At 40.2% G+C, this 24,829-nt stretch overlaps 1 protein-coding gene across 1 annotated transcript in view; it reads right to left on the reverse strand.

The window, feature by feature from the left end:
* The window catches only part of snx13 (sorting nexin 13), a 190,173-nt gene that overhangs the window by 28,337 nt on the left and 137,007 nt on the right, over nucleotides 1-24,829 (reverse strand). Inside the window, exons 14-15 of the mRNA XM_043690995.1 lie at nucleotides 20,002-20,106; nucleotides 16,638-16,770 (exon numbers count right to left, since the gene is read on the reverse strand). Coding sequence (XP_043546930.1) covers nucleotides 16,638-16,770; nucleotides 20,002-20,106 — 238 coding nt within the window. The remainder of the gene's footprint in view (nucleotides 1-16,637; nucleotides 16,771-20,001; nucleotides 20,107-24,829) is intronic.

Here is a 24,829-nt window from a genome sequence, read left to right on the forward strand (position 1 = left end):
ACAAATTATTTAGTTCTGCAGCTAATAGAACACAGGGTCAAAACTGGACACATGTTAATGAAAATTAAACTTTGTGTCTGCACTGCAGTAATTCCTACCAATATTATGATGGACAGATGCCTCTACTACAGGTAAATGCATGAAGACAAGCTTAAGTAGCTTTCTCTCTCCTGTTGATTGTTTCTTTATCAGCCCATTCAGGCAGCTGTGCCCTTCAGAACTTAAGGGCAAGTGATGGCATAGTGGTACTATTACTAGACTAGTAATCCAAAAATCCTGTTAATATTCTGGAGAATCTTGCCATAGTAGGTGGTGAAATTTTAATTCAACTTCCTGATGAAGGGCTTTTGCCCAAAACGTCGATTTTCCTGCTCTTCGGATGCTGCATGACCTGCTGTGCTTTTCCAGCACCATTCTGATCTAAACTCTGGTTTCTAGCATCTGCAGTCCTCACTTCTGCCATCTGGAATTAGGAGTCTAATGATGACTATGAAACCATTATTGATTATCAGGAAAAACCCATCTCATTCAGTAATGTCCTTTAGGGAAGGAAACTGATGTCCTTGTCTGGCCTACGTGTGACTCCAGACCCACAGCAATGTGATTGACACTTAATGCAATTAGGCATGGGTAATAAAAATGTTGGCCTGGCCAGTGACACCTCCATCCCGTGAATGATGTAAAACAAAACGTTGCTAGTTCAGTCAGAACTGTTACTAAAGATGACAGAACACATCTTTAGGAGGAGAAGGTCATTTGACCTCTTGAGTCTGTACCACCATTTGATAAGATCATGACAGATCAGATGATGGCCTTAACTCAACGTTCCTGCCTTTGCACATATAATTCAAGACTTCCTCGCTCAAAAATCTAACTCAGCCTTGAATATATTCAATAACCTAATCTCCACTGCTCTCTTAAACAGAATTTCACAGATGACGGCCCTCAAAAAATATTCTTCTCACCTCAGTTAATAATTGGATGTTTCCCATTTGAGACAATCTCCTGGCTCTAGACTCTGTCACAAGATGAAACATCCTCAAGGTACACTCAGGGTTTTATATGTTTCAGATTCCCTCTTGTTCTCCAAAATTACAGTGGGTACAGGACAAAACTGCTCAACCTTTCCTAAGATAACAGTTCCACCCTGGAAATAAGTCAACTGAACCTTCTCTGAACTGCTTTGAATGCAATTCTATCTTTCAAATATGGAAATAAAAGCTGTACACAGTATTTTGGAAGTGGTCTCACCAAAGCCCTGAATTATTGAAGCATAATTTTTCTACTTTTATTCATGATTCCCCTTGCAATAAAAGCCAATACAGAGGAATCTCAATTATCCGAATAACATGGGTGGGGAGTATTTTATTCGGTTAATCAAATGTTGGATAACACAATTTAGCCAAGTATTGGATCCTTGCATCTTGCCAGATAATCCAAAATTCGGATCTAATTTGATTTGGACGGCAAACGGAATACAGAGGAACCTCTATTATCTAGCACTCGATTATCCGAATTTTGGATTATCTGGCAAGATGCAAAGTCCCGATGCTTGGCTAAACTATGTTATTTAGCATTCGATTAACCGAACAAAATACTCCCTGCCTGCGTCCTTTGGATAATCGAGGTCCTCTGTATTCCATTTGCTTTCCTAATCAAATGGAAGCTTTTGTCATTCATACACCAGGAGACCGATGGTATTAGCCCAGTGGCAGTAGTTCTATGTTTAGAGCAGGATGCCTAGGTTCAAGTGTATCCTGCTCCAGATGTACATAACCTGTCTGAACAGGCCCATGAGAAATACCTACACCATGACACCCAGATCTCTCTGTAGAGTTCTGCAGTCTATTAGTTTAAACAATACACTACTTTTTAATCTTCTTGCAAAGTATATAACCTCAAATTTCTGCACATTACACGCCACCTGCCAAATATCTACTGACTGATGCAGTTTTTTTGGATCTACGTGTCACTGGCTGGCTCAGCATTTATTACCCATTCTAAGATGACCTCAAGAAGGTGACAGTGAGCTGTCTTCTTCAATTACTTAGTCCTTTTGGTTTAGGTCGATGCTCGATGACAGTAGGGAGAGAATTCCATGATTTTGATTGATCGACACTGAAGGAATGGCGATAAGTTTCCAAATCAGAACAGTGAATGGATTAGTGAGGAAACTGTAGTTGGTGTTCTTGTGTATCTGTTGCCCTTGTTCTCAATGATCATGGTGAGGTATTTAGAAGGTACTGTCTAAGGAGCCTTGGTGAATTTCTAATATCCACCTTATAGATAATACACACTTACTGCTACTGAGCATCAGTGTTGGAGGGAGTGTATCTTTGTGGATGTGGTGCTAATCGCATAGTCAGTCATTCTCCTGGATGGTATCAAGATTCTCTCATGTTGGTGGAGCTGCACTCATTCCTGATGAAGGGCTTATGCCCGAAACGTCGATTCTCCTGTTCCTTGGATGCTGCCTGACCTGCTGTGCTTTACCAGCAACACATTTTAGCTCTGATCTCCAGCATCTGCAGACCTCACTTTCTCCTGCACTCATTGAGGCAAGTATAGATGGTAGATGGGCTTTGGGGTGTCAAGAGGTAAGTTACATACTGCAGAACTCCTCGTCCATTAACTGTTCTTACAGCCACAGTATTTACACTGCAAGTCAAACTTAGTTTCTGGTCAAGTGACCCTAGGATATTGATAGTGATGAATGCAGTGACTATCTACCACTGAATGTCAAGGGACAATAGTTAGATGCTGTCTTGTTGAAAATGGTCAATGCCTAGCACTTAAAAGTATCTTGGATGTAGGTTTGCTCACTAAGCTGAAAGGTTCATTTCCAGACGTTTCATTATCTTACTAGGTAACATCTTCAGTGGACCTCACACAAAGCAATGCTGAAAATTCCTGCTTTCTATGTTTGGGTTGGTGATGTCATTTCCTGTTCCTTTTCTCATGTGTTTGTTGATAGAGTTCCGGTTGGAATGCCATGCTTCTAGGAATTCTCGTGTGTGCCTTTGTTTGGCTTATCCTAGAATGGATGTGTTGTCCCAGTCGAGGCGGTGTCCTTTCTCATCCGGATGTGAGGATACTAGTGAGAGAGGGTCATATCATTTTGTGGCCAGTTGGTGTTCATGTATCCTGGTGGCTAGCTTTATGCCTGTTTGTCCAATGCAGTGCTTGTTACAGTCCTTGCACGATATTTTGTAAATGACGTTAGTTTGCTCATTGTCTGTGTAGGGTCTTTCAAGTTCATTAGCTGCTGTTTTACTGTGTTGGTGGGCTACCATGATGCCCCAAACTCCCTGGCAATCATGGTAGCCCACGAACCCACCAACCCTGGCAACATCCTTGTAAATCTTTTCTGAACCCTTTCAAGTTTCACAACATCTTTCCCATAGGAAGGAGACCAGAATTGCACGCAATATTCCAACAGTGGCCTAACCAATGTGCTGTACAGCCGCAACATGACCTCCCAACTCCTGTACTCAATACTCTGAGCAATAAAGGAAAGCATACCAAATGCCTTCTTCACTATCCTATCTACCTGTGACTCCACTTTCAAGGAGCTATGAACCTGCACTCCAAGGTCTCTTTGTTCATCAGCACTCCCGAGGATCTTACCATTAAGTGTATAAGTCCTGTTAAGATTTGCTTTCCTAAAATGCAGTACCTCACATTTATCTAAATTAAACTCCATCTACCACTTCTCAGCCCACTGGCCCATCTGATCAAGTTTCCGTTGTAATCTGAGGTAACCTTCTTCACTGTCCACTACACCTCCAATTTTGGTGTCAACTGCAAACTTACTAACTAGATGTAGGTTTGCTCGCTGAGCTGGAAGGTTCATTTCCAGACGTTTTGTCACCCTACCAAGTAACATCTTCAGTGGGCCTCTGAAACAGTGTTGATAATTCCTGCCTTCTTCTTATATAGAGTCATAGAGACATACAGCATGGAAACAGACCCTTCAGTCCAACCCATCCATGCTGACCAGATTTTGCAACTCAATCTAGTCCCACCTGCCAGCACCCGGTCCATATCCCTCCAAACCCTTCCGATTCATATACCCATCCAAATGCCTCTTAAATGTTGCAATTGTACCAGCATCCACCACTTCCTCTGGCAGCTCATTCCATACCCGTACCACTCTCTGTGTGAAAAAGTTGCCCCTTAGGTCCCTTTTATATCCTTCCCCTCACACCCTAAACCTATGCCCTCTGGTTCTGGACTGTCCGACCCCAGGGAAAAGGCCTTGCCTATTTACCCTATCCATGCCCCTTATAATTTTGTAAACCTCTATAAGGTCGCCCCTCAGCCTCCCATGCTCCAGGGAAAACAGCCCCAGCCTGTTCAATCTCTCCCTATAGCTCAAAACCTCCAACCCTGGCAACATCCTTGTACATCTTTTCTGAGCCCTGTCAAGTTTCACAACATCTTTCCGATAGGAAGGAGACCAGAATTACACGCAACATTCCAACAGTGGCCTTCTTTGGGTTTGGGTTTCTTTGGGTTGGTGATGTCATTTCCTGTGGTGACATCAAGCCCACAAACCCACCAATACACTAAAACAACAGCTAATGAACTTGAAAGACCCTATACAGACAACAAGCAAAACTAATGATATTTACAAAATTCCGTGCAAGGACTGTAACAAACACTACATTGGACAAACAGGCAGAAAACTAGCCACCAGGATGCATGAACATCAACCAGGCACAAAATGACATGACCCACTCTCACTAGTATCCTTGCATACAGAGTGGGACAACGCATCCATTCTAGGACATGCCAAAGAGAGATACGCACGAGAATTCCTAGAAGCATGGCATGGAAATGTGTTGCTGGAAAAGCGCAGCAGGTCAGGCAGCATCTAGGGAACAGGAGAATCGACATTTCGGGCATTAGCCCTTCTTCAGATTCCTGAAGAAGGGCTAATGCCCGAAACGTCGATTCTCCTGTTCCCTAGATGCTGCCTGACCTGCTGTGCTTTTCCAGCAACACATTTCCATCTCTGATCTCCAGCATCTGCAGACCTCACTTTCTCCTAGAAGCATGGCATTCCAACCGGAACTCTATCAACAAACACATCGAGTTAGACTCTATCTACCACTCCCTGAGAAAAGGAACAGTAAGTGACTTCACCACAGGAAATGACATCATCGACCCAAAGAAACCAAAACATATAAATAGAAATCAGGAATTTTCAGCATTGCTTCGTATGAGGTCCACTGAAAATGTAAGGTAACAAAATGTTTGGATAATGAACCCTTCAGATCAGCGAGCAAACCTACATCCTAAACCTCAACCTGAGCTACAAATCTTCTCAAAACTCACTTAAACGCATGAATGTTGCTTGCCTCTTGTCAACCCAAAGCTGGACAGCTTCCGGGTTTTACTTTGCTCTGCAGTCATCAGCAAACGTCCCCATTTCTGACCTTACGATGGAGGGGAAAATCACTGATGAATCAGGAGAAGATGGTTGGGCGTCAAGAACCCCTGCAGAGATTACCTGAAACTGATATGACTGACCTTCAAAAAACACAGACATTTTCCTTTGTGTCAGGTTTTCTCTGTAGTTTATTGTATTATAAAACTTAATTTCCTACCTACATTTGAGACTGCACTAACCATACATCTAGTCCCTTCACATCAATTATTCAAACAGATTTTATATACTTGAAGGCCCAGCACTGATCCTAATTGCACTCTGAGTAAACTCTTGAGAACCCAAAAATGAATCATTTATCTCTAGTCTCTCAATCTTATTATCATGAATAGAGGATTACTTCGCTAATACATCCTGCACCATAAGCCCTGATTTTATGTTGCAACCTTTGATGTGGCGCCTTGTCAAATGCCATTTGAAAATCCAAGTACAACACAAAGCTGTCCTCGAAGAACTCTGAAAAAAAGTCACATGATTTTCTTTTGACAAATTGGCCCTGGCCAATTGCATTAAGATTTTCGTCTTGCCTTGTCATCTCCTTAATTATGCTATATAACATTTTCCATTTAACAGACATTGGACTAACTGAGCTATAGTTTCCAGCTTTCTCTCTCCCTCTGTTCTTAAAAAGGGTACTACATTAGCAATTTTCCATTTCTCCAGGATCTTACCAGAATATAGAGCATTTTTGGAAGACAGGAGATAATGTCTCCACTGCCACTTATGACATAAGACTAAGTCATCAGGTCCAGGGATTTGTCAACATTTTTTTCACCAATAGCTTTCTAATAAAGATGATTATTGCTGTAACTTCCACCCTCCCTTTTACCTTCAATTTTCATATATGCTTTTCATAGTGTCTTCTACAGAGAAACTGATGCAAAATATATGTGCAATGCTTCTACTTTTCCCTTGCTCCATCTTAATTCTCCAGCCTCAGCATCTAAGGAGACACTGTTCACATTAATTACTCTTCTTCTTTAAAATAGTTTTCAAAACTCTTGCCATTACTCAGCTTTTATGCTCTAATTTCTCTCTCTCAATTTTAAAGTTATTCTTTGCTGGTTTCTAAAATCTAAAATCTGTCCACTTTTCTAGCTTTCCACTAATCTCAGTATGATTTTCCTTTCAATTTGAACTTTTAGTTATAGGATGATGCATCCTTACACACTGTATAGCAAATGTTTTATTCACCAGCACCTATGGAGTGTGCAGTTAATCAAATATTCCGAAGAATCAAGTGGTCCGCATTGCCGTTGTGAACCCTGACCAAGCAAAGTTCCAAACACCTCCTTTACTGCTTGAGTCAACTCTGTTTATTAGTTGATCGAGTTCTTGACTGTGTTCAGATGATATGTAAAACAAAGAAAATACAGGGAGACAAAGACCCCTCAGTGTCCGTGCACTTAGCCAGGCAAACGTCAAGCTTTTCGGAGATGAAATCAGTTGGTTCGGCCCACCCAATCCCCCACACACGTAAACTGAGCGTAGCACCAAAAGGATCATGCGTGCACCATACGCACTTGGTTATGAGCACCCCACTCAGCACTGTAACTATCTCCAACCTCTCTCCCCTCTCCAGTGGCATGGCTATCTCTCCTCCATGATGGAGGATACCCTCAGGTACTGTCATTCAGTGTGGCTGTAGCTGCCATCTTCTTTACCTCCTTATTACCTGGAGGGCGATTCACAAACCATGAACATGGCTGCTGTCTGGTCATCTTGGTCCTCAGCCTCATGATTTCGTCAGTCAGTATCTCCTTCTCCTGTTGCTCGGTTGAGTTTATCTTCTCCACTGCCACAGCAGTGTTGATGAGTTGGCTGTGTTTGTGTCCTTAGCTTTCTGCTGGCATTCTGATGTACAGCATAAATACTTGGACATCACAGTAGATATTGTACAATTTTTGCTGGTTTATCAAGAGTGCTGGTTGATAAGGTACCAGTTAAAACAAAATTTGCTGTATTTAGAAAGAAGATTTCTATAGTTTGATGAGTGTTATGCGACATCTCATTAAATGTCTGTTTCTGTTTCTCTTTCTGTATGGTCCTATTTTTCTAATCAACATTCTATTCTCAACGACTTAGATAAAAGTAATTACAAGGGTAATTAGTTTGAGACTCACTTCTACCTCTTCAAACTGAATATGAAATTCTAACATGGTATAAATACTATTGCTGACAGCCTCCTTTGCTATGAGGTCATTCATTAATCCCATCTCAGTGCACTTTATCAAGTCTAAAATAGCTTGCTCCCTAGCTGGCATGAGAAACTAATAGAAGACGGTGTCCAACTACAGCAAAACCGAGACAACATGTAGCTTGGGCTGATAAATGGCAAGTTAGATTCGCACCACACAAGTGACAGGCAATAACCATTTCCAACTATTTTAATTAAATGAATCATGATCTTACTCAATGGTGGAGCTTGTTCATATATTTATAAGTGAGAATCTAACTACCACTCCTTGACATTCAATAGCATTACCATCATCTAAACCCCCACTAACAACCATTTTGGACTTTCAATGACCAGAAACTCAACTAGACCAGCTTTATTTCATATTGTGGCTAGAAGAGCAGGTCAGAGGTTAAGAGTTAATGAGTTCCTCACCTTTCATTTTTCTAATGTCCATTCGCCATTAACAAGGCACAAGTCGTTGGGGGGGGGGGGGGGAAGAGACCGGGGAAGATGGATTATTGATTACCTTTCTGGCTGAGTGCACCTCTGACAATACTCAAGAAGCTTGAGACCGTTACTCAAATCTTCCCAATGGTCACTTGCTTCTCCCGATCTGTATAAACAATCCAAATCCTGGTGTGCAGGGGACAATTTCAAAATATTGGACAAGGCAAAATTTGGGAGAATTATAAATTTTTAGGAGGAAAGTGTAGATGAGAGCTATGGCATGTTTGGAGGAGTGGGTGAGTAGGTGGCAGATGAATCTCAATGCAGAAAAGTGTGTGGTGATGCACTTTGGTACAAAGAATATGGAGAGACAGGATAAAGGGTAGGATCGTAAAATATGTGCTTTAGCTTTAAAGATAAATCAGAGGAGTTGGTCTGTTTTCCTTGAAAAGTGAGAGCTGAGGGGAGATTTGACAGACGTTTTCAAAAATGGAGGTTATCAACAGAACAGAGAGGGAGAAATCGTTCCTATATGTAAACAAATCGAGAAACAGAAGTTGAGGTTTGAAATATTTTGCAAAAGCAAATGCAAGAAGAGGATTTTTTCTCCACACAAAAATGTATTTCCTGGAAGTGTGGTGGTGGGAAGTTCAGTTGATTGATTGACTGATTGATTTATTATTGTCCCATGTACCGAGGCACAATGAAAAGCATTGATTTCCAAGCTTTACAGGAGATTGTATCATACAAAATGCATCAGCGTAGCAGAACAGAGTGCAGAATATGGTGTTACAACCACAGAGAAGGCACAGAAAGTGTACAGAATTAATGTTAAAAATCACACAACACCAGGTTATAGTCCAACAGGTTTAATTGGAAGCACGAGCTTTCAGAGCGCTGCTCCTTCATCAGGTGGTTGTAGAGTACACAATTGTAAGACACAAAATGATGAAAGACTTAGCAAACAATCAAGGTATTTTTCAATGTATAATTTCAGTTACGTCACACTGGAAACTTTTGCTATAAATTCTGTATCTTACAATTGAGTACTCCACAACCACCTGATGAAGGAGCAGCGCTGAAAGCTAGTGCTTCCAATTAAACCTGTTGGACTATAACCTGGTATTGTGTGATTTTTAACTTTGCATACCCCAGTCCAACACTGGCATCTCCAAATTCAGAATTAACATTTGAGAGGTCTGTTCAAAAGTAGGGTAGCAGCCAGGAAGAAGCTGCTCTTGAATCTAGTTGTACGTGCATTCAAACTTTCATATCTTCTGCCGAACAGAAGAGGGTGGAAGAGTGTACAACCAGGCTAGGAGGGGTATTTGTTTGTGTTAGTTGCTTTCTGGAGGTAGTGAGAAGTATAGATGGAATCAATGGATGGAAGGCTGGTTTGCATGATGGACTGAGTTGTGTTCATGACTCTTGAATTGAGGCACTTAAGAGGTCATTGGATAATTATTTAAAAACACACAGTGTTACAGAGAAAAGGCACAAGGGTTGGCACTTAACATAGATTGACATTGAAATGTTCAGATAGCATCACCTTCCTCCAGAACAATAAATGCTGGCCTAGCCAGTGACATCTACATTGCAGGAACAAATATTTAAAAATTAAATTGTCCCGAATACACTTTATGACCTTATCATTCAAGATATATTTCACAGGAAAGGACAGAGAAGAGACACTGAAGTTCTTCACTCAGTACATACTGCCCTCTTGCTATCATCAGTGTCACTGTGGAGTTGTACTGATTCATCTACTTCGGGAGAATTGTTGTTTTTAATAGGAAGTTGAATTGGCTATTGACTTGAGGTATGAAATGTTATTGAGTCTGCAGACAATTCTGGATAAAACAAAGAGACAGAAAAATGCTAGAAACTACATAAACTGAAAAGGTGGTTTGAAAAAAAACCAAAGCATTCCTTGGCTTTATTGACAAAAGCATAAAGTACAAGAAAGGTATGCAAAACATTTTTAAAATATTGACTAGGCCTCTACTCAAGTATTATTCTCAATTCTGGGCACTGCACTTTGTAGAAGGGAACTACTTTCATGGTACTTTCACGATAGTCACAGGTGAGGTGCCGGAAGGCTGGTGGTTGGCTAATGTGGTGCCACTGTTTAAGAAAGTGGTAAGGACATGCCAGGGAACTATAGACCAGTGAGCCTGACGTCGGTGGTGGGCAAGTTGTTGGAGGAAATCCTGAGGGACAGGACGTATATGTACTTGGAAAGGCAAGGACTGATTAGGGATAGTCAACATGGCTTCGTGCATGGGAAATCATGTCTCACAAACTTGATTGAGGTTTTGAAGAAGTAACAGAGGATTTATGAGGGCAGAGTGGTAGATATGATCTATGTGGACTTCAATAAGGCATTCGACAAGGTTCCCCATGGGAGACTGGTTAGCAAGGTTAGATCTCACGGAATAAAGGGAGAGCTAGCCATTTGGATATAGAACTGGCTCAAAATGTAGAAGATAGATGATGGTGGTTTTTCAGATTGGAGGCCTGTGACCAGTGGAGTGCCACAAGGATCGGTGCTAGGTCCACTATTTTTTGTCATGTATATAAATGATTTGGATATGAGCATAAGAGGTACAGTTAATAAGTTTGCCAGTGACACCAAAATTGGAGGTGTCGTGGACAGTGAAGAAGGTTACCTCGGATTACAACGGGATCTTGATCAGATGAGCCTATGGGCTGAGGAGTGGCAGATGGAGTTTAATTTAGATAAATAGAAGGTGCTACATTTTGGGAAAGCAAATCTTAGCAAGATTTCTACACTTAATGGTAAGGTCCTCGGTAGTGTTGATGATCAAAGAGACCTTGAAGTGCACGTTCATAGCTCCTTGGAAGTAAAGTCACAGGCAAATAGGATAGTTCAAAGTTTGTGAGAAGATTTGTAGCTCGGGTGCTCGTTGCTGTGGTTCTGTTCGCCGAGCTGGAAGTTTTTGTTGCAAACGTTTCGTCCCCTGTCTAGGTGACATCCTCAGTGCTTGGGAGCCTCCTGTGAAGCGCTTCTGTGGTGTTTCCTCCGGCATTTATAGTGGCCTGTCCCTGCCGCTTCCGGTTGTCAGTTTCAGCTGTCCGCTGTAGTGGCCGGTATATTGGGTCCAGGTCTATGTGTTTGTTGATGAAGTTTGTGGATGAGTGCCATGCTTCTAGGAATTCCCTGGCTGTTCTCTGTTTCGCTTGCCCTATAATGGTAGTGTTGTCCCAGCCAAATTCATGTTGCTTGTCATCTGCGTGTGTGACTACTAGAGATAGCTGGTCGTGTCGTTTCGTGGCTAGTTGATGTTCATGGATGCGGATAGTTAGCTGTCTTCCTGTTTGTCCTATATAGCAGGCACTCATCCACAAACCCCATCAACAAACACATTCCTCTTTTTGCAGTTCTGGTGTGCTGCAGTGTGTTGTGGCCCTTTTGAACAGTGTCTTGATGCAACTTCTTTTGTGTGTGTTGGGGTGGTTGCTTTCATAGTTTAGGACTTGGTCTGTGTGTGTGGCTTTCCTGTGTACCTTAGTGGTGAATTCTCCGTTCGGTGTTCTCTATACCAACACGTCTAGGAATGGGAGTTGGTTGTCCTTTTCTTCCTCTCTCGTGAATCGGATTCCTGTGAGTGTGGAGTTGATGATCCGGTGTGTATTCCGGTGTGTTTTTAATGTTTACAAAGGTGTCATCAACGTATCTGACCCAGAGTTTGGGTTGAATTTGTGGTAAGACTGTTTGTTCTAACCTTTGCATTACTGCTTTCTGCTGAGTCCCGAGATCGGTGAGCCCATGGGTGTTCCGTTGATTCGTTCGTATATCTGGTTGTTGAATGTGAAGTGTGTTGTGAGGCACAAGTCCAGTAGTTTAAGTATGTCGTCTTTGTTGATGGGTTCAACGTCCTGTTGTCTATTATGTCTGTTCAGCAGGTTGGCTATTGTTTCTCTGGCTAGGGCTTGGTCAATAGACGTGAACAGTGCCGTTACGTCGAATGAGTCCATGGTTTCTTCCTTGTCCATGTGTATATTTCTGATGATGTCCAAGAATTCCTGTGTTGATTGTATAGTGTGTCTGGATCCGCTGATCAAGTATTTCAGTTTCTTCAGTTTGTGTTTCAGAACATCTCTGAAATGACAGCCAGACTACTGCGACCACTAGGACTTATAACAGCACACAAACCAAAAGCCACTCTCAGACAACAACTCACCAAAGCGAAGGACCTGATACCCAGCATGAGCAAAACTAACGTAGTGTACAAAATCCCATGCAAGGACTGCACAAAACACTATATAGGACAAACAGAAAGACAGCTAACGATCCGCATTCACGAACATCAACTAGCCACGAAACGACACGACCAGCTATCCCTAGTAGCCACACACGCAGACGACAAGCAACATGAATTTGACTGGGACAACACTACCATTATAGGGCAAGCCAAACAAAGAACAGCCAGGGAATCCCTAGAATCATGGCACTCATCCACAAACTCCATCAACAAACACATAGAACTGGACCCAATATACCGGCCACTACAGCAGACAGCTGAAACTAGTGAAGAAGGCGTTTATTATGCTTTCCTTTATTGGTCAGAGTATTGAGTTCAGGAGCTGGGAGGTCATGTTGCGGCTATACAGGACATCGATTAGGCCACTGTTGGAATATTACGTGCAATTCTGGACTTCTTCCTATCGGAAAATGTTGTGAAACATGAAAGGGTTCAGAGAAGATTTACAAGGATGTCGCCAGGGTTGGAAGATTTGAGCTATAGGGAGAGACTGAAAAGGTTGGGCTCTTTTCCCTGGAGTGTCAGAGGCTGAGGGGTGACCTTAGGAGATTTATAAAATCATGAGGTGCATGGATAGGGTCTTTTCCCTGGGGAGGGTGGGGGAAGAGTCCACAACTAGAGGACATTGGTTTAGGCTGAGGGGGAAATATAAAAAAAAAAGAGACCTAAGAGGCAACTATTGCAAGCAGAGGTTGGTGGCGTATGTGGAATGGGCTGCCAGAGGAAGTGGTGGAGGCTAGTACAATTGCAACATTTAAAAGGCATCTGGATGGGTATATAAATCGGAAGGGTTTGGAGGGATATGGGTCAGGTGCTGGCAGGTGGGACGAGATTGAGTTGGGCTATCTGGTTGGCATGGCTGAGCTGGACCAAAGGGTCTGTTTCCGTGCTGCACATCCCTATGACTTTAGCAGTGATGAGGCACTTCAGTTACATAGACAAAAGTATTGTGGCTAATTAGTAGATGGGATAGAATCTGAAAAGAGAGAAATTAATACTGTAGGTCATTGACTTTGTGTTAGAATAACAACTTTCATTTATGTTGTACATTTAATATGGTAAAATGCTCTGAAGTAGTCAAAATCATAAGTAATAAAGTCACTGTTAATATTGAGTCACAAAAGATATTAGGACAGATTTGCTTAATAGAAGAAAGTTTTTTTAAAAAAAAAGATGCACCTTCAAAGGGGTCATAAAGTTAGAGGTATTTTGAAAGTAAATTCTGCATTTTAGGGCCAAGTCAGCAGAAGGCACAACTTTCAAAAACAGAACAATGAACATCAAGGATAGACGATCACCAAAAACAGAAGAATACTTTTTGTCAACCATGTGGCTGCACACCAGCTAAGTTGTACAGTGCAGCCCTCTTTCTTTGGCAGGTAACGAGTGATACTTGCACCTGCAACCATACCGAATCTATGGATTATTTTAGCATTCCTCACCACACTGATTTTTCATTATTTTATTTTATCATTCTTGCTTTGGAGATGTGAAATTTGGGCTGCAAGCTAAAAGGTAACATCGTAAGCAGCTTGTGTTTTCTTTTAAAAGAAGAGAACAAACAAGCTGTTACTTGTTTTTGAAGCCAAGTCTGAAAGTTAATTACAGATAATCTCTCCTTAAAAAGTCCATAGAGACTTCCAGAGAAGTCTTATGCTCAAGCAAAAGACATTATTGAATGTTAACTGGAATTTCATTGGGAAAGAGTCAGTTTGGCAGGGAGAGGCCATAGTTTGAAATGGTATTTCAACGGTGTTTGGATGAAAAGTATTGTGCCCATGAAAGCAACAGGACAGAGGTTTGATTGATTCCTGGTTGTCCTCTCCTCATCAACTTATTCAAAATTTGGCAAATAGTATATCAGTAACAAAAATTAAATGAATATTCGTCAGAGCCCACTGGAAGATAGTTGCATGCACTGATGTTGTCAGAAATCAACTGAGAAATAGCCAGCTGTACCTCTTTTCCCTTGAGAGAGAGTGGGGGCTAGAATTAAAGAGGATTGGGTTTAAAACCATAGACGTTGATCGGATTGCCTTGTGGTTTAATGTTGCTCTGCTAAAGCAACTGGTGTGATATTGGTTATTCACAAAATCTGATCATGATAATTCGAGACGACTGGTTAGGAACCACTAGGATCAATTTTAAGGATTTTCAAATATTCTAATTTTACTGTGTTATGAATACAGAGGTATGCAGGCTGTTTTGATTGCCTGTTTCCATATAGTAACACCAATTTCAAATAATAATTATAATCTTATCTTTTGAAAGGCAGGTGCTATGGCGATTCTACCGATACATTTTTCAATACCCTCTTAACGTTTTCAAATTTGTAGCTACTTTGGTATTCTTCTGCTTGCTTCATAGTTTCTCATAATTTAATCACTCCTGCTTTCCAACTGACCAGACCTTATCAGTACTTTCCACTCCTCCCTCTTTCCACACACATGTACTTGCTCAAAACCTATTACATCTCTAAAGTCTTCTAGTTCTGACAAAAAGTAAATGACATTCAGCATTGATGTTATTTCTCTTTTCAGAAATGCTGCCTGACATGCTAAATGATGCTAGAGTTCCATCTTAAATGAAAGCAAAACTGAAGCGGAATAATTGTTTGCAAGTCACATCACCTGTTCTTGTGTACAAGAATTACACTGTAAACATTACCCTGCCCTTCCATTGAAGCCAGTCTTACTTGTAGCTGTAAACGCACGTATTTGCTGAAGTCTATCACTAGAACCACTGTTCCTCCAAATCAATTTTGTCTGGGAATGACACAAAAACTTAGAAACTGGGACTTTTAATCGTGTGTGTGTGGTCGGCGGTGGTGGAGTTTAGGGATTGTGGCCGGAGAGAAACAAAGAATAAAGGTAACTTCATCCAAAATGGCATGTTAAACGGAATGGAGAGAATGGAGTGAGGTCACCAAAGGTGACAAGAAAAGAAACTAAGTCTGTATCAGACTTATAGTTTCCTTGGCTTTATTAGCAAGAGTCTAGAGTACAAAACTCAAGTTCCAATGAGCCTTTCTCAAACATTAGTTTGGCTTCAGTTGGAATATTGTGGCTAAGTCTGGGTACTACAATTTAGTAGCTTATGCCCGAAACGTCGATTCTCCTGTTCCTTGGATGCTGCCTGACCTGCTGCGCTTTTCCAGCAACACATTTTCAGCGCTACTACAATTTAGTAGCTGATCAGGTCTTCGAAGATGCAATGGAAATTGACTGAAGGTGCCAGGGATGAAAGACTTCAGAACACGGAACTACTAAAGAAACTAGTATTTTTTGATTTATAAAATTAAACAACTGCATAACCTGTGCTTCTCATATGCACTAACTGGTATTTGTTAGACTCAACTAATACAATGCTCTCTTGGTCAGCCATCTCCCTCTTATGCACAATGAATAAGCCCATCTCAAACACTGCTACACAAAGGGAATCTCATTCAGCCACTTTCCTTTCATTGACTTAGCATCCAGTCCTCCGATTTAAAGAACTATTGTATTCATGAAATCCTTTCATCCCTCACTCCGCGAATATGCAGTGATTGTGGCGAATCCTCTAAACTTGACAGAGAGCACATTTTCTGAACTCAACTTTGAGCACTCTGAAAGTGCTCCTATCCAATGTTTCCTCTAGATGGTGAAAGAATGTGGCCCTGTAGCAAATGGAATCCACCATACAGGGAGCGAGCAGACAACATCAATGCTATTAAATTTGAGGTCTGATTATGGACCAAATTTTAAAGGACAGATAAGACACAAATAGCAAAAAAAGAAATTACATGGAATATTACTGTTAAGGGGGAAGTGTGAGTCCAGCCTGTTTTGTGAAAGCACTAGCACTGTAAGCTTTAAAATCTGTCATCTGCAGCCCTCACTTTCTCTCTTAGATTAAACTACACAAAGTACAGACAATGAAGTACTCTAAACTTACACACTAAAGTCCAACGGTTCAGTGTATCTAGTTGTTCAAGGAAACCAATCAGAAACCAAGGTCAACAAACTTGTGGTACACAAACACATTCTCCTCTATGTCTTAGGCTTATAAATTCCCAGAATTAAGATTTTATCTTTTACTTGCATCTGCATGTGCCTTGCTCTAGTAAAGATGGTTCAGATACATGCAACAGGTATTAAAGTTTAAACATTCAATATGAAGTACAGCATATACGGTAGCAAAAGATCTCGGTAGATAATTTTGTATTTAATATTACGGTAACATTTAACAGTTGCAACAAAATATTATCTGTATTTATAAATTTATAACATACCCAAGTCGCCATCATCTGACCCTCTGATGCTTGGATCTTTCAACATGTCTAACTCAGCTAACATCCGCACATAAAGCGGATTTTGCCTGAAAGAAGGGTAGAATTGCTCATCCTTCAGCATAATTTCATAGACCTTCATAAAAAAGTAAACAAATATTAGTTTTCTAAGACATAATACTTCCTACATTTGTACATAAATCTTAATATTTAACATGCAATGTAATAAGCAAACATCAATGGCCAAAATTTGCCAATAAAGGCTAGAATCCCCATTTCGAAGCCAGATCAGACGAAAAATCATTTATCTGCACACATCTTTTGAGGCCTAATTTATGATGCAGGATCCTTCCCAATTCAGGCAGTGTAGTGAACCATGCATACACTCAAGAATATATTTTCTCAGAAGCCGTGCCCTCTTTTCACAACACTTCCTACTGTACTCCAGTAAGTAAATAAAGTTCAGAAGTTTGCAAAGTTTCTTTGACAAGCTGAGAGAAGCCACATAGGTAAATGCAGGTGGGTGTAGGTGGCAAAAGAGAGAGAGAGGGCTACGTGACAGATAGGTGAGGGATTAGATATGTAGACAGTCAGATGGCAAGGTTGCTCAGCTATTGGGAGGAGAGGGAGGATGTTACTCAGCTGTGGCTGGACAGGGATTTGGAGTGACTGCAGTATTGTAGTTTATAACAAAGTTTCCTGATTAATGATCAATGGAAGTGAATCAGAATCCTTTGAGATCTTCAACTCAGTTGAATAGAGTTTTGGAACATTCCACACACTGGCTAATAGCCCTTCAGAAATTCAAGCTTCCTTGGCAATTCCAGTGTAATCACTGCACTGGAACTAAAGAGAGTTTCTGATGTTCTGTTCCATCATGGTATGGCCCACGTCTGACTGTCTGGAGTTGGGAAGATGTGAACTAATAAATTTCACACTCATGATTCCTTAATATGTCAAACTCCACAGATAGCCACAAAATGAACAGAAACGAATAATGCGCAAATTTAGCATCTTGAAAAGGCTGGAAATAGAACAAATTCTATTGATGCTCTTAGCATAATATAGAGAGTGGGCAAGCAATGTCAATGTGAAGCCTCACCAATTTTATTTGGCCCTCATCTGCACACAGCTTCTTGGTTTCCTTGGAGTAAATCACAGTCTGGACAGTGTAAGGAACAGAATTCAGACTGGGAGAAAGCCAGAATTGAAGACCAACGCATACAGTTCCCAGTATTAAGATAGTTTGATTGGCAGGAATGGCAGGCAAAGGGGAGAGAACCGAAAGCAATGGAAGACCCAAGATTTCTGGAGTCCAGAAGAGCATATATTCTCCAGTGGTTTGAACAACTAATCCTACTTCTCCTGGGTCAACAGGGAAATCCAAACAAATTACCTCTGTGGACTTCTTCTATCCCTCAATATAGCTAAAATAAAAATTCTAATCTAACTCGTATGTTATATGCAACACGTCGTTATTTTCTAATGGGTGTTCAATGTGCAATGACAGAAAGGAGAAGGATCCTTTGAATCTAGTGTGATGTAAACTGCTTTTTTAAAAATATATATTTTAAGTTTGGATCCTTGGCCTTTGAGTCAGTAATCAATGGGTTTTCATTGTGTCTGAAACATTTCTGTAGCCAAGATGGTTTCGTTTACTACAATATTTGAGGCCTGACTTCAAAGCGAATTGAGTTTTGGGCACCACTTCTAATTTATTATTTATCTTTAATTGTTCTGTAACCTGCAAAGGCTTCCAGAACATTTTTTTTTTTTAAGATTAATTATAACACCCATAGCTTAGAGAAGCAGACTTCTGGTTTCCCTCTTACTTTGATTAGGGCAGAGTTATTGGTTAAGGATGTTTGTAGAGACCACTGCTTCTCAGTAGAGAAGGATACAGTGAACTAGATGATGCTAGTGTGAAGAGTCAGTGTCATTGCTCTTAACTAGCCACACCCCTAAACTGGTTTCTGAAGTCCAAAATAACCCTTACTATTCAGTGGCATGTTTGAATTTCTATTTATAAATTGCCAAAAAATCAGATTTAAATTTTATGATACGTAGCAGAAGTAGTCCATTTGGCTCTTCAACCCTGTTTTGCCATTTAATAAGATCAAGGTTGACTTGCAAAATAATTGACTTGCCTCTAGTTTAGGTCCTTTTGGATTTTTGTTCACCAAATGTACCCTCAATCTCACGTTTAAAAATTAACAATTAACTTGCAGAGAATTCCAAACTTTAACCACTTTTTTTCATGGAAAAACACTTTCTAACTTAATTCCCAAAAGGTCTGGATCTGACTTTTTAAGAATATGCTTCCTCTACATTCCTCCTCCTCCTTTTTCCCCTCTCCCCAATCAGTGAAAAGTGTCTTTATCTATCCCATTAGTATTAATACCTTCAAAACTTTGATCAAATCATCCACAACCCAATTTGAAAAAAAAAACTCACTCCCTTAGTTTACAGACAACCAATGGGATTCCGACGAAGACTCATTGAGCCAGAAATATGAACTCTTTTTTCTGCACAGATGCTGCCAGACCTGCGCAGTTGTTCGAACAATTGCTGTTTTTGTTTCTGATTTGCAGCATCTGCAGTTATTTCAGTTTTTACTGCCTTAGTTTATGTAGTTTTTTCTTGTAATTTAATCTTCAGATTTCAAATATTGTGACAAATCTACACTGCACAATCTCCAAAGTCAATGCATCCTTCCAAAGGTGTGATGTCCTAAACTTCAAATGCAGTCAAACCAACCCCCTGCACAACTTTAGCGGAACTTCTACTTCTAGAAATAAAGTCAGCATTATATTAGCCCTTTTGATGTTTCCTGTTCTGGTGTATGATATTTTAGTGATCTAAATACAATGGAACCCCAATCATCTTTGGATCAGAATTATTTCTAGTGTTATTCAAATTGGAAAATACTTATTCCATCCTTTTTAAATCCAAAGTAAAGAGCCAACATTGAAATGGACTTGCTGATATCACATTTTTGCTTAATTTATTAATTAATATTTCTTGGCAATTTTATGCTTTTACGTACATTTAACATTGCTGTTAGGATACAAGACAAATCTAAGCAGAATCACGAATGGCAACAAACCATTCAATACTCAGAGAACTTACAGTTTGAAAGAGCTCCAACTAACATTCAGTCCACTCTTATGGAGGTAAGTAATAGAGCAATTTATTAAAATGTAAAATTGCTAAAACCTTTGCTCTACTGTAAATATAACCCTCCTTCACTCAATCACAGAGCAACCTTTAAGGTGGCAATGGAAAATTCATCTTCAAGCACAAGTATATAGAGACCTGACAAAGATGGAAGGCAAGTAACAAAGGGAAAGATTTTCTTCAAACCTACCTTTCGTTGAATATCGTCAAATATCTCTGGTGTGGTATCCTCATAATTTAGTTTTTCTGCCAATTTAGAAACCAAATTATCATCCACATGGACTCTTGGAGATGCCTGGTGAAGGAGGAAAAAAAATTGATAATTCAACAATTTATGAACCACCACATAGTTTGTTTCTGCATTAACATTAATAACATTGATTTTTCAAATACATGATTGAACCAGACCTAACTTGTCATCATCTGTTCACCATGACATGTTCCTTTTTCCAACAGAGTACTGCTCCAAAAAAATTATCCTATCTCCCAAAAAGAGAGATATCACCTTTCAGTTTACAATGGGTAATGGTTAAGGAGGTCTTGCTTAAATGATACAAGGCACTGGTCAGACCATAACTGGAATACTGTGAACAGTTCGGGTTCACTTATCTAAGTAAAGATATACTGGCATTGTAGGGTCACTAGGTTGATCCTGGGTAGGAAAGGATTTTATGGGGAGATTTTGTGCCCATTAGGCCTGCATTCATTAGAGTTTAAAAAAATGAGAGGAGTCCTAACTGGAAGATATACCTGCCTTTGGCCTATAGCTCTTGATAGCTTTACAGTCACAGAGAAAGCTTTGCTTAACAAAAAACATCTCAGATTTAAAATTAACAACTGATCCAATATATACTGCCATTTGTAGAAGAGAGTTCCTTTGTATGTAGAAGTGCGTCCAAACATCTCAGCTGAACGATCTGGCCTTAATTCTCACATTCTGCCCTCAAGTTCTTGATTCCCCAACAAATGGAAATATAGTTTATCTTTACCTACTCTCTTTTCCTGTTAAAGATCATGAAGATTTTGATCAGGTCATCCCTTAACCTTCTAATTTCTAGAGAAAACAGGCTGCAGCTTTTAGTGGAACTTCTAACAATAAATACTAATTTGTTTTGATTTCGAGGAAATATTCAGCATGGCCATCAAAAGTTTGGTTGTATTGGCAGAAGATAGAGTGATAAAGAATGCAGCCAGTGAATTCAAGGGAAGAAAGCTATGCACCTAAAAGCATGGAGATGGTTCAGAGATAGAAAAGAACAAGATTATAAAGGAATTTAGATCAAGAACTAGAAATAGGTATTTAAGACAAAAATATTTGGGTGTGAATACTGGTTAGGAATGATATTAGTGATGAGCGAGCAGAACCCTGTGCAGTATAGCACAGGATAGGGTATAGATAGTATAATTTTTGATTAGCTTCTATTTATGGAGATTTCTGGACAGGAAGTTGCCAGTCAAGACAGGAAGTCTTGAAGTGACAAAGGATTGAATCAGGGATTCAACTGCAACTGGACCAAGGGAAGGGAGGTTGTGGACAGTGGGGGGAAATCTTAAGCAGTAGTGAAAAAAAGAGAGAAGTTGAGGATGACTCAGAAGTTAATGGGAGTAAGTTAAATAGACAAAAGCAGGCAGGAGCAGGGCAGAGAACAAAGTAAAATTGGAAAATTAAACTGCATTGATTTCAATGCAAGAGGCCTGACAGGTGAGGCAGATGAACAAAGGACATGACTGGAATATCTTAGCTATTACAGAAACATGGCTGAGGGAGGGACAGGATGGGAAGCTCAATGTTCCAGGGTATTGATGCCATAGGAAGAATAGAAAAGGAGGCAAAAGATGAAGGGGAGTGGTGTATTTGATTAAGGGACTTATCACCACTGTACTTAGAGAGGATATTCTTGGGGGATTGTCCAGTGAAGCTACATGGGTGGAACTGAGAAGTAAGAAGTGTATGATCACTTTGATGAGATTGTACTATAGGCCCCCAGTACTAAATGGGAAATTGAGAAGCAAATATGTGGCGAGATCTCAGACATTGGTAAGAATGATAGGGTTGTAATAGTCGGGGATTTTAACTTTCCAAATATAGACTGGGACTGGCATAGTGTCAAGAGCTTAGGTGGGGAGGAATTCATTAAAGTGTGTTCAAGAAAAATTTCTTTATTAAGTATGTAGATGTACCTACTAGAGAAGGAGCAAAACTTGACTTTTCTTTGCAAAATAAGGCAGAGCAAAGTGACTGAGATTTTAGTGGGGGAGCAGTCTAGGACGTGTGACAATAATTCCATTAGTTTTAAAACAGTTATGGAAAATGATAGGCCTTGCATACAAGTTAAAGATGTAAACCGAATTTTAGGTAAGACAAATCAGGGTAGGACTTACACAGTTAATAGCAGGGCCCTGGGGAGTACTGTCGAACAGAGACACCTAGGGGTTCAGGTATATAGTTCCTTGAAAGTAGTTTTACAGACAAACAGGTTGTTAGAAGTGGTGTTTGGCACGTTTGCCTTCACTACTCAAATCATTTGAGTGTAGGAGTTGGAACACTCGTGTAGCTGCACAGGGCATTTGTGGGGCCACTCAGAGTGTGTTCTGGTTTCCCTTGTGAAGGAAGGATATTATTAAATTAGAAAGGTTTCACGAAAGATTCAAAATTCACCTGTACTAGAGGATTTGAGTTATGGAGAGAGGCTGGACAGGCTTGGACTTTTTCCCCTGGAGCCTAGGAGGTTGAGGGATGACCTTATCAAAGTTTTATAAAATCATGAGGGATGAGGAAAGATGAATTACAAAAGGTATTTTCCCCAGGGTAGAGTGAGTTCAAAACTGGAGGGCATAGGTTTAAGGTGAAAGGAGAAAGATTTAAAAGGAACATATGGGGCAACTTTTTCATACAAAGGGTGGTGCGTAAATTGAATGAGCTGCTAGGAAGTGGTAGATGCAGGTACAGTTACAACTTTTAAAAGTCATTTATACAGATACATGACTAGGAAGTGTTGAGGGGATATGGGCCAAACGCAGGCAAATGGGACTAGTTAAGTTTGAGAAGGCTGGATGGCATGGACGAGTTGGACTGAAGCGTTCATTTCTGTACTGTATGACTGTGGGAGCATAGGCAGTCCTGTGATAGAGAAAATGGTTTTGGAAGTTTTCAGCATTAAAGAGGTTACTGGATTGCAAACAACAGTCTGGTTTAACCTGAAATGGGATGGAATTACTGACTAGAAGACAGAGATTCAGATGGAGTGTCTTGATGATGCAGTACTTTTAGTGATGTTTAGGCTAATAGTCAAAAAGACAATGACATATACATTCCAAAAGAGAAAATGCTGGAAAATCTCAGCAGGCCTGGCAGCATCTGTAAGGAGAGAAAAGAGCTGACATTTCAAGGCTAACTGACCCTTTGTCCAGCTTTGACAAAGGGTTAGTTAGACTCGAAACGTCAGCTCTTTTCTCTCCTTACAGATGCTGCCAGGCCTGCTGAGATTTTCCAGCGTTTTCTCTTTTGGTTTCAGATTCCAGCTTCCGCAGTAATTTGCCTTTACCCGGTATTTTATGACATATACATTGTTGGATTTGTTTCATTATTTGGTTGACTGTTAAAGCAGTGAAATTTGAGATAACTATAATTCAGAAAAGGTAGTATTTCTGACAAGACATTTCCAGGTTACAGGCTGCAACTAGTGGGATACTACAAGAATCAATATTTGGACTTCAATCTCCATCAATGAATATATAAAGGAAACGTGCACAATGCTGCTAAGAGAAGTAAAGAAGTTAAATGAGTGAGCAATAATGCAGCAGATGGAATGTAGAGAAATATGAAGTATTTACTTCGATTAAAAAAAAGGAAAACATTTGCTTTGAAAAGGAAACACTAGTAAATGTTAGTATGCAGAATGACCTGAATGCCTCATACATGAGTCACAGAAGGTTAGCTAACATGCAGATACAATTTGTTTTCCAATTACTCATTGTATGTGAGATTTTCAAGCAAAGAGCTTTGAGAGCAAGCGCACAGAGGCATTACTTCAATTATACAATTAGGTCTTGGCAAGACTATACTCAGGAACATGCTTATGTTGAAGATCAAGCAAAGAACAGATTTCTAATTACTCAATCAGGTGACAGCGCAGAGCCCAGGGATGATTCTTAAGAACATAAGAACATAATTCAGCCCCTTGTGCCTGTTCTGCCGTTTAATACGATCATGGCTGAATCAGCCTTAACTGAACTTTCCTGCCCACTCCCAACGACCCTTTAACCCATTACCAATTAAAAATCTATTTTCTCCTCAATAAATTTATTTGGTATCGAGCATCCAGTGCACACTGTGGTCCTGAATTCCACAGATTCACAAACATTTCAGAAAAGTAATTCTCCTCATCACGGTTTTAAACCTGCCATTCATTAGCCTAAATACTGTTCAGAAATCATTAGTTGTGTTGATCCATGTGCACAGTGGTTCAATGGTTAGTACTGCTGGCTCACAGCACCAGGGACCCAGGTTCAATTCCAACCTCAAGTGACTATGTGGAGCATTTTCTGAATAAACATGGGTGAATGAGAAATGATTGCAGTGGAACATAAAACGTTCGAAAAGGGCTTGACAGTGATACTGTCAATGCTGGGAAGAAACTGCTATGACTGGAAAGTCTGGAATGGTGGGCCACAAGCCTCAGGACGGGGAGATGATAGTTTAGCATTGAGATGAACAGAAAGAACTCTTTGTTCAGTGGGTTGCAAACACAAGTCAAAATATTTTTCTTGCCCTCAAAATCACTGGATAAATTATTAAATTATGGTGACTCCTTATTGTTCTGATGGAGAATTAACTTGACAGTCACAAGTTGCTAGTCCAAGTTCAGACAGTTCATTGAGGTTATCACTTCGATTAACCTAATATTACAAGGAACAGAAGGTAAAGATAACATTCAAACTTGAAATACAACATCATTCCTTCACAAGAGCATTTTACAGCAAGACATTCAGCCCCACAGACAACAAGGAAATAAATG

Source organism: Chiloscyllium plagiosum, chromosome 5 (genome assembly GCF_004010195.1).
Source record: "Chiloscyllium plagiosum isolate BGI_BamShark_2017 chromosome 5, ASM401019v2, whole genome shotgun sequence".
Lineage (NCBI taxonomy): Eukaryota > Metazoa > Chordata > Chondrichthyes > Orectolobiformes > Hemiscylliidae > Chiloscyllium > Chiloscyllium plagiosum.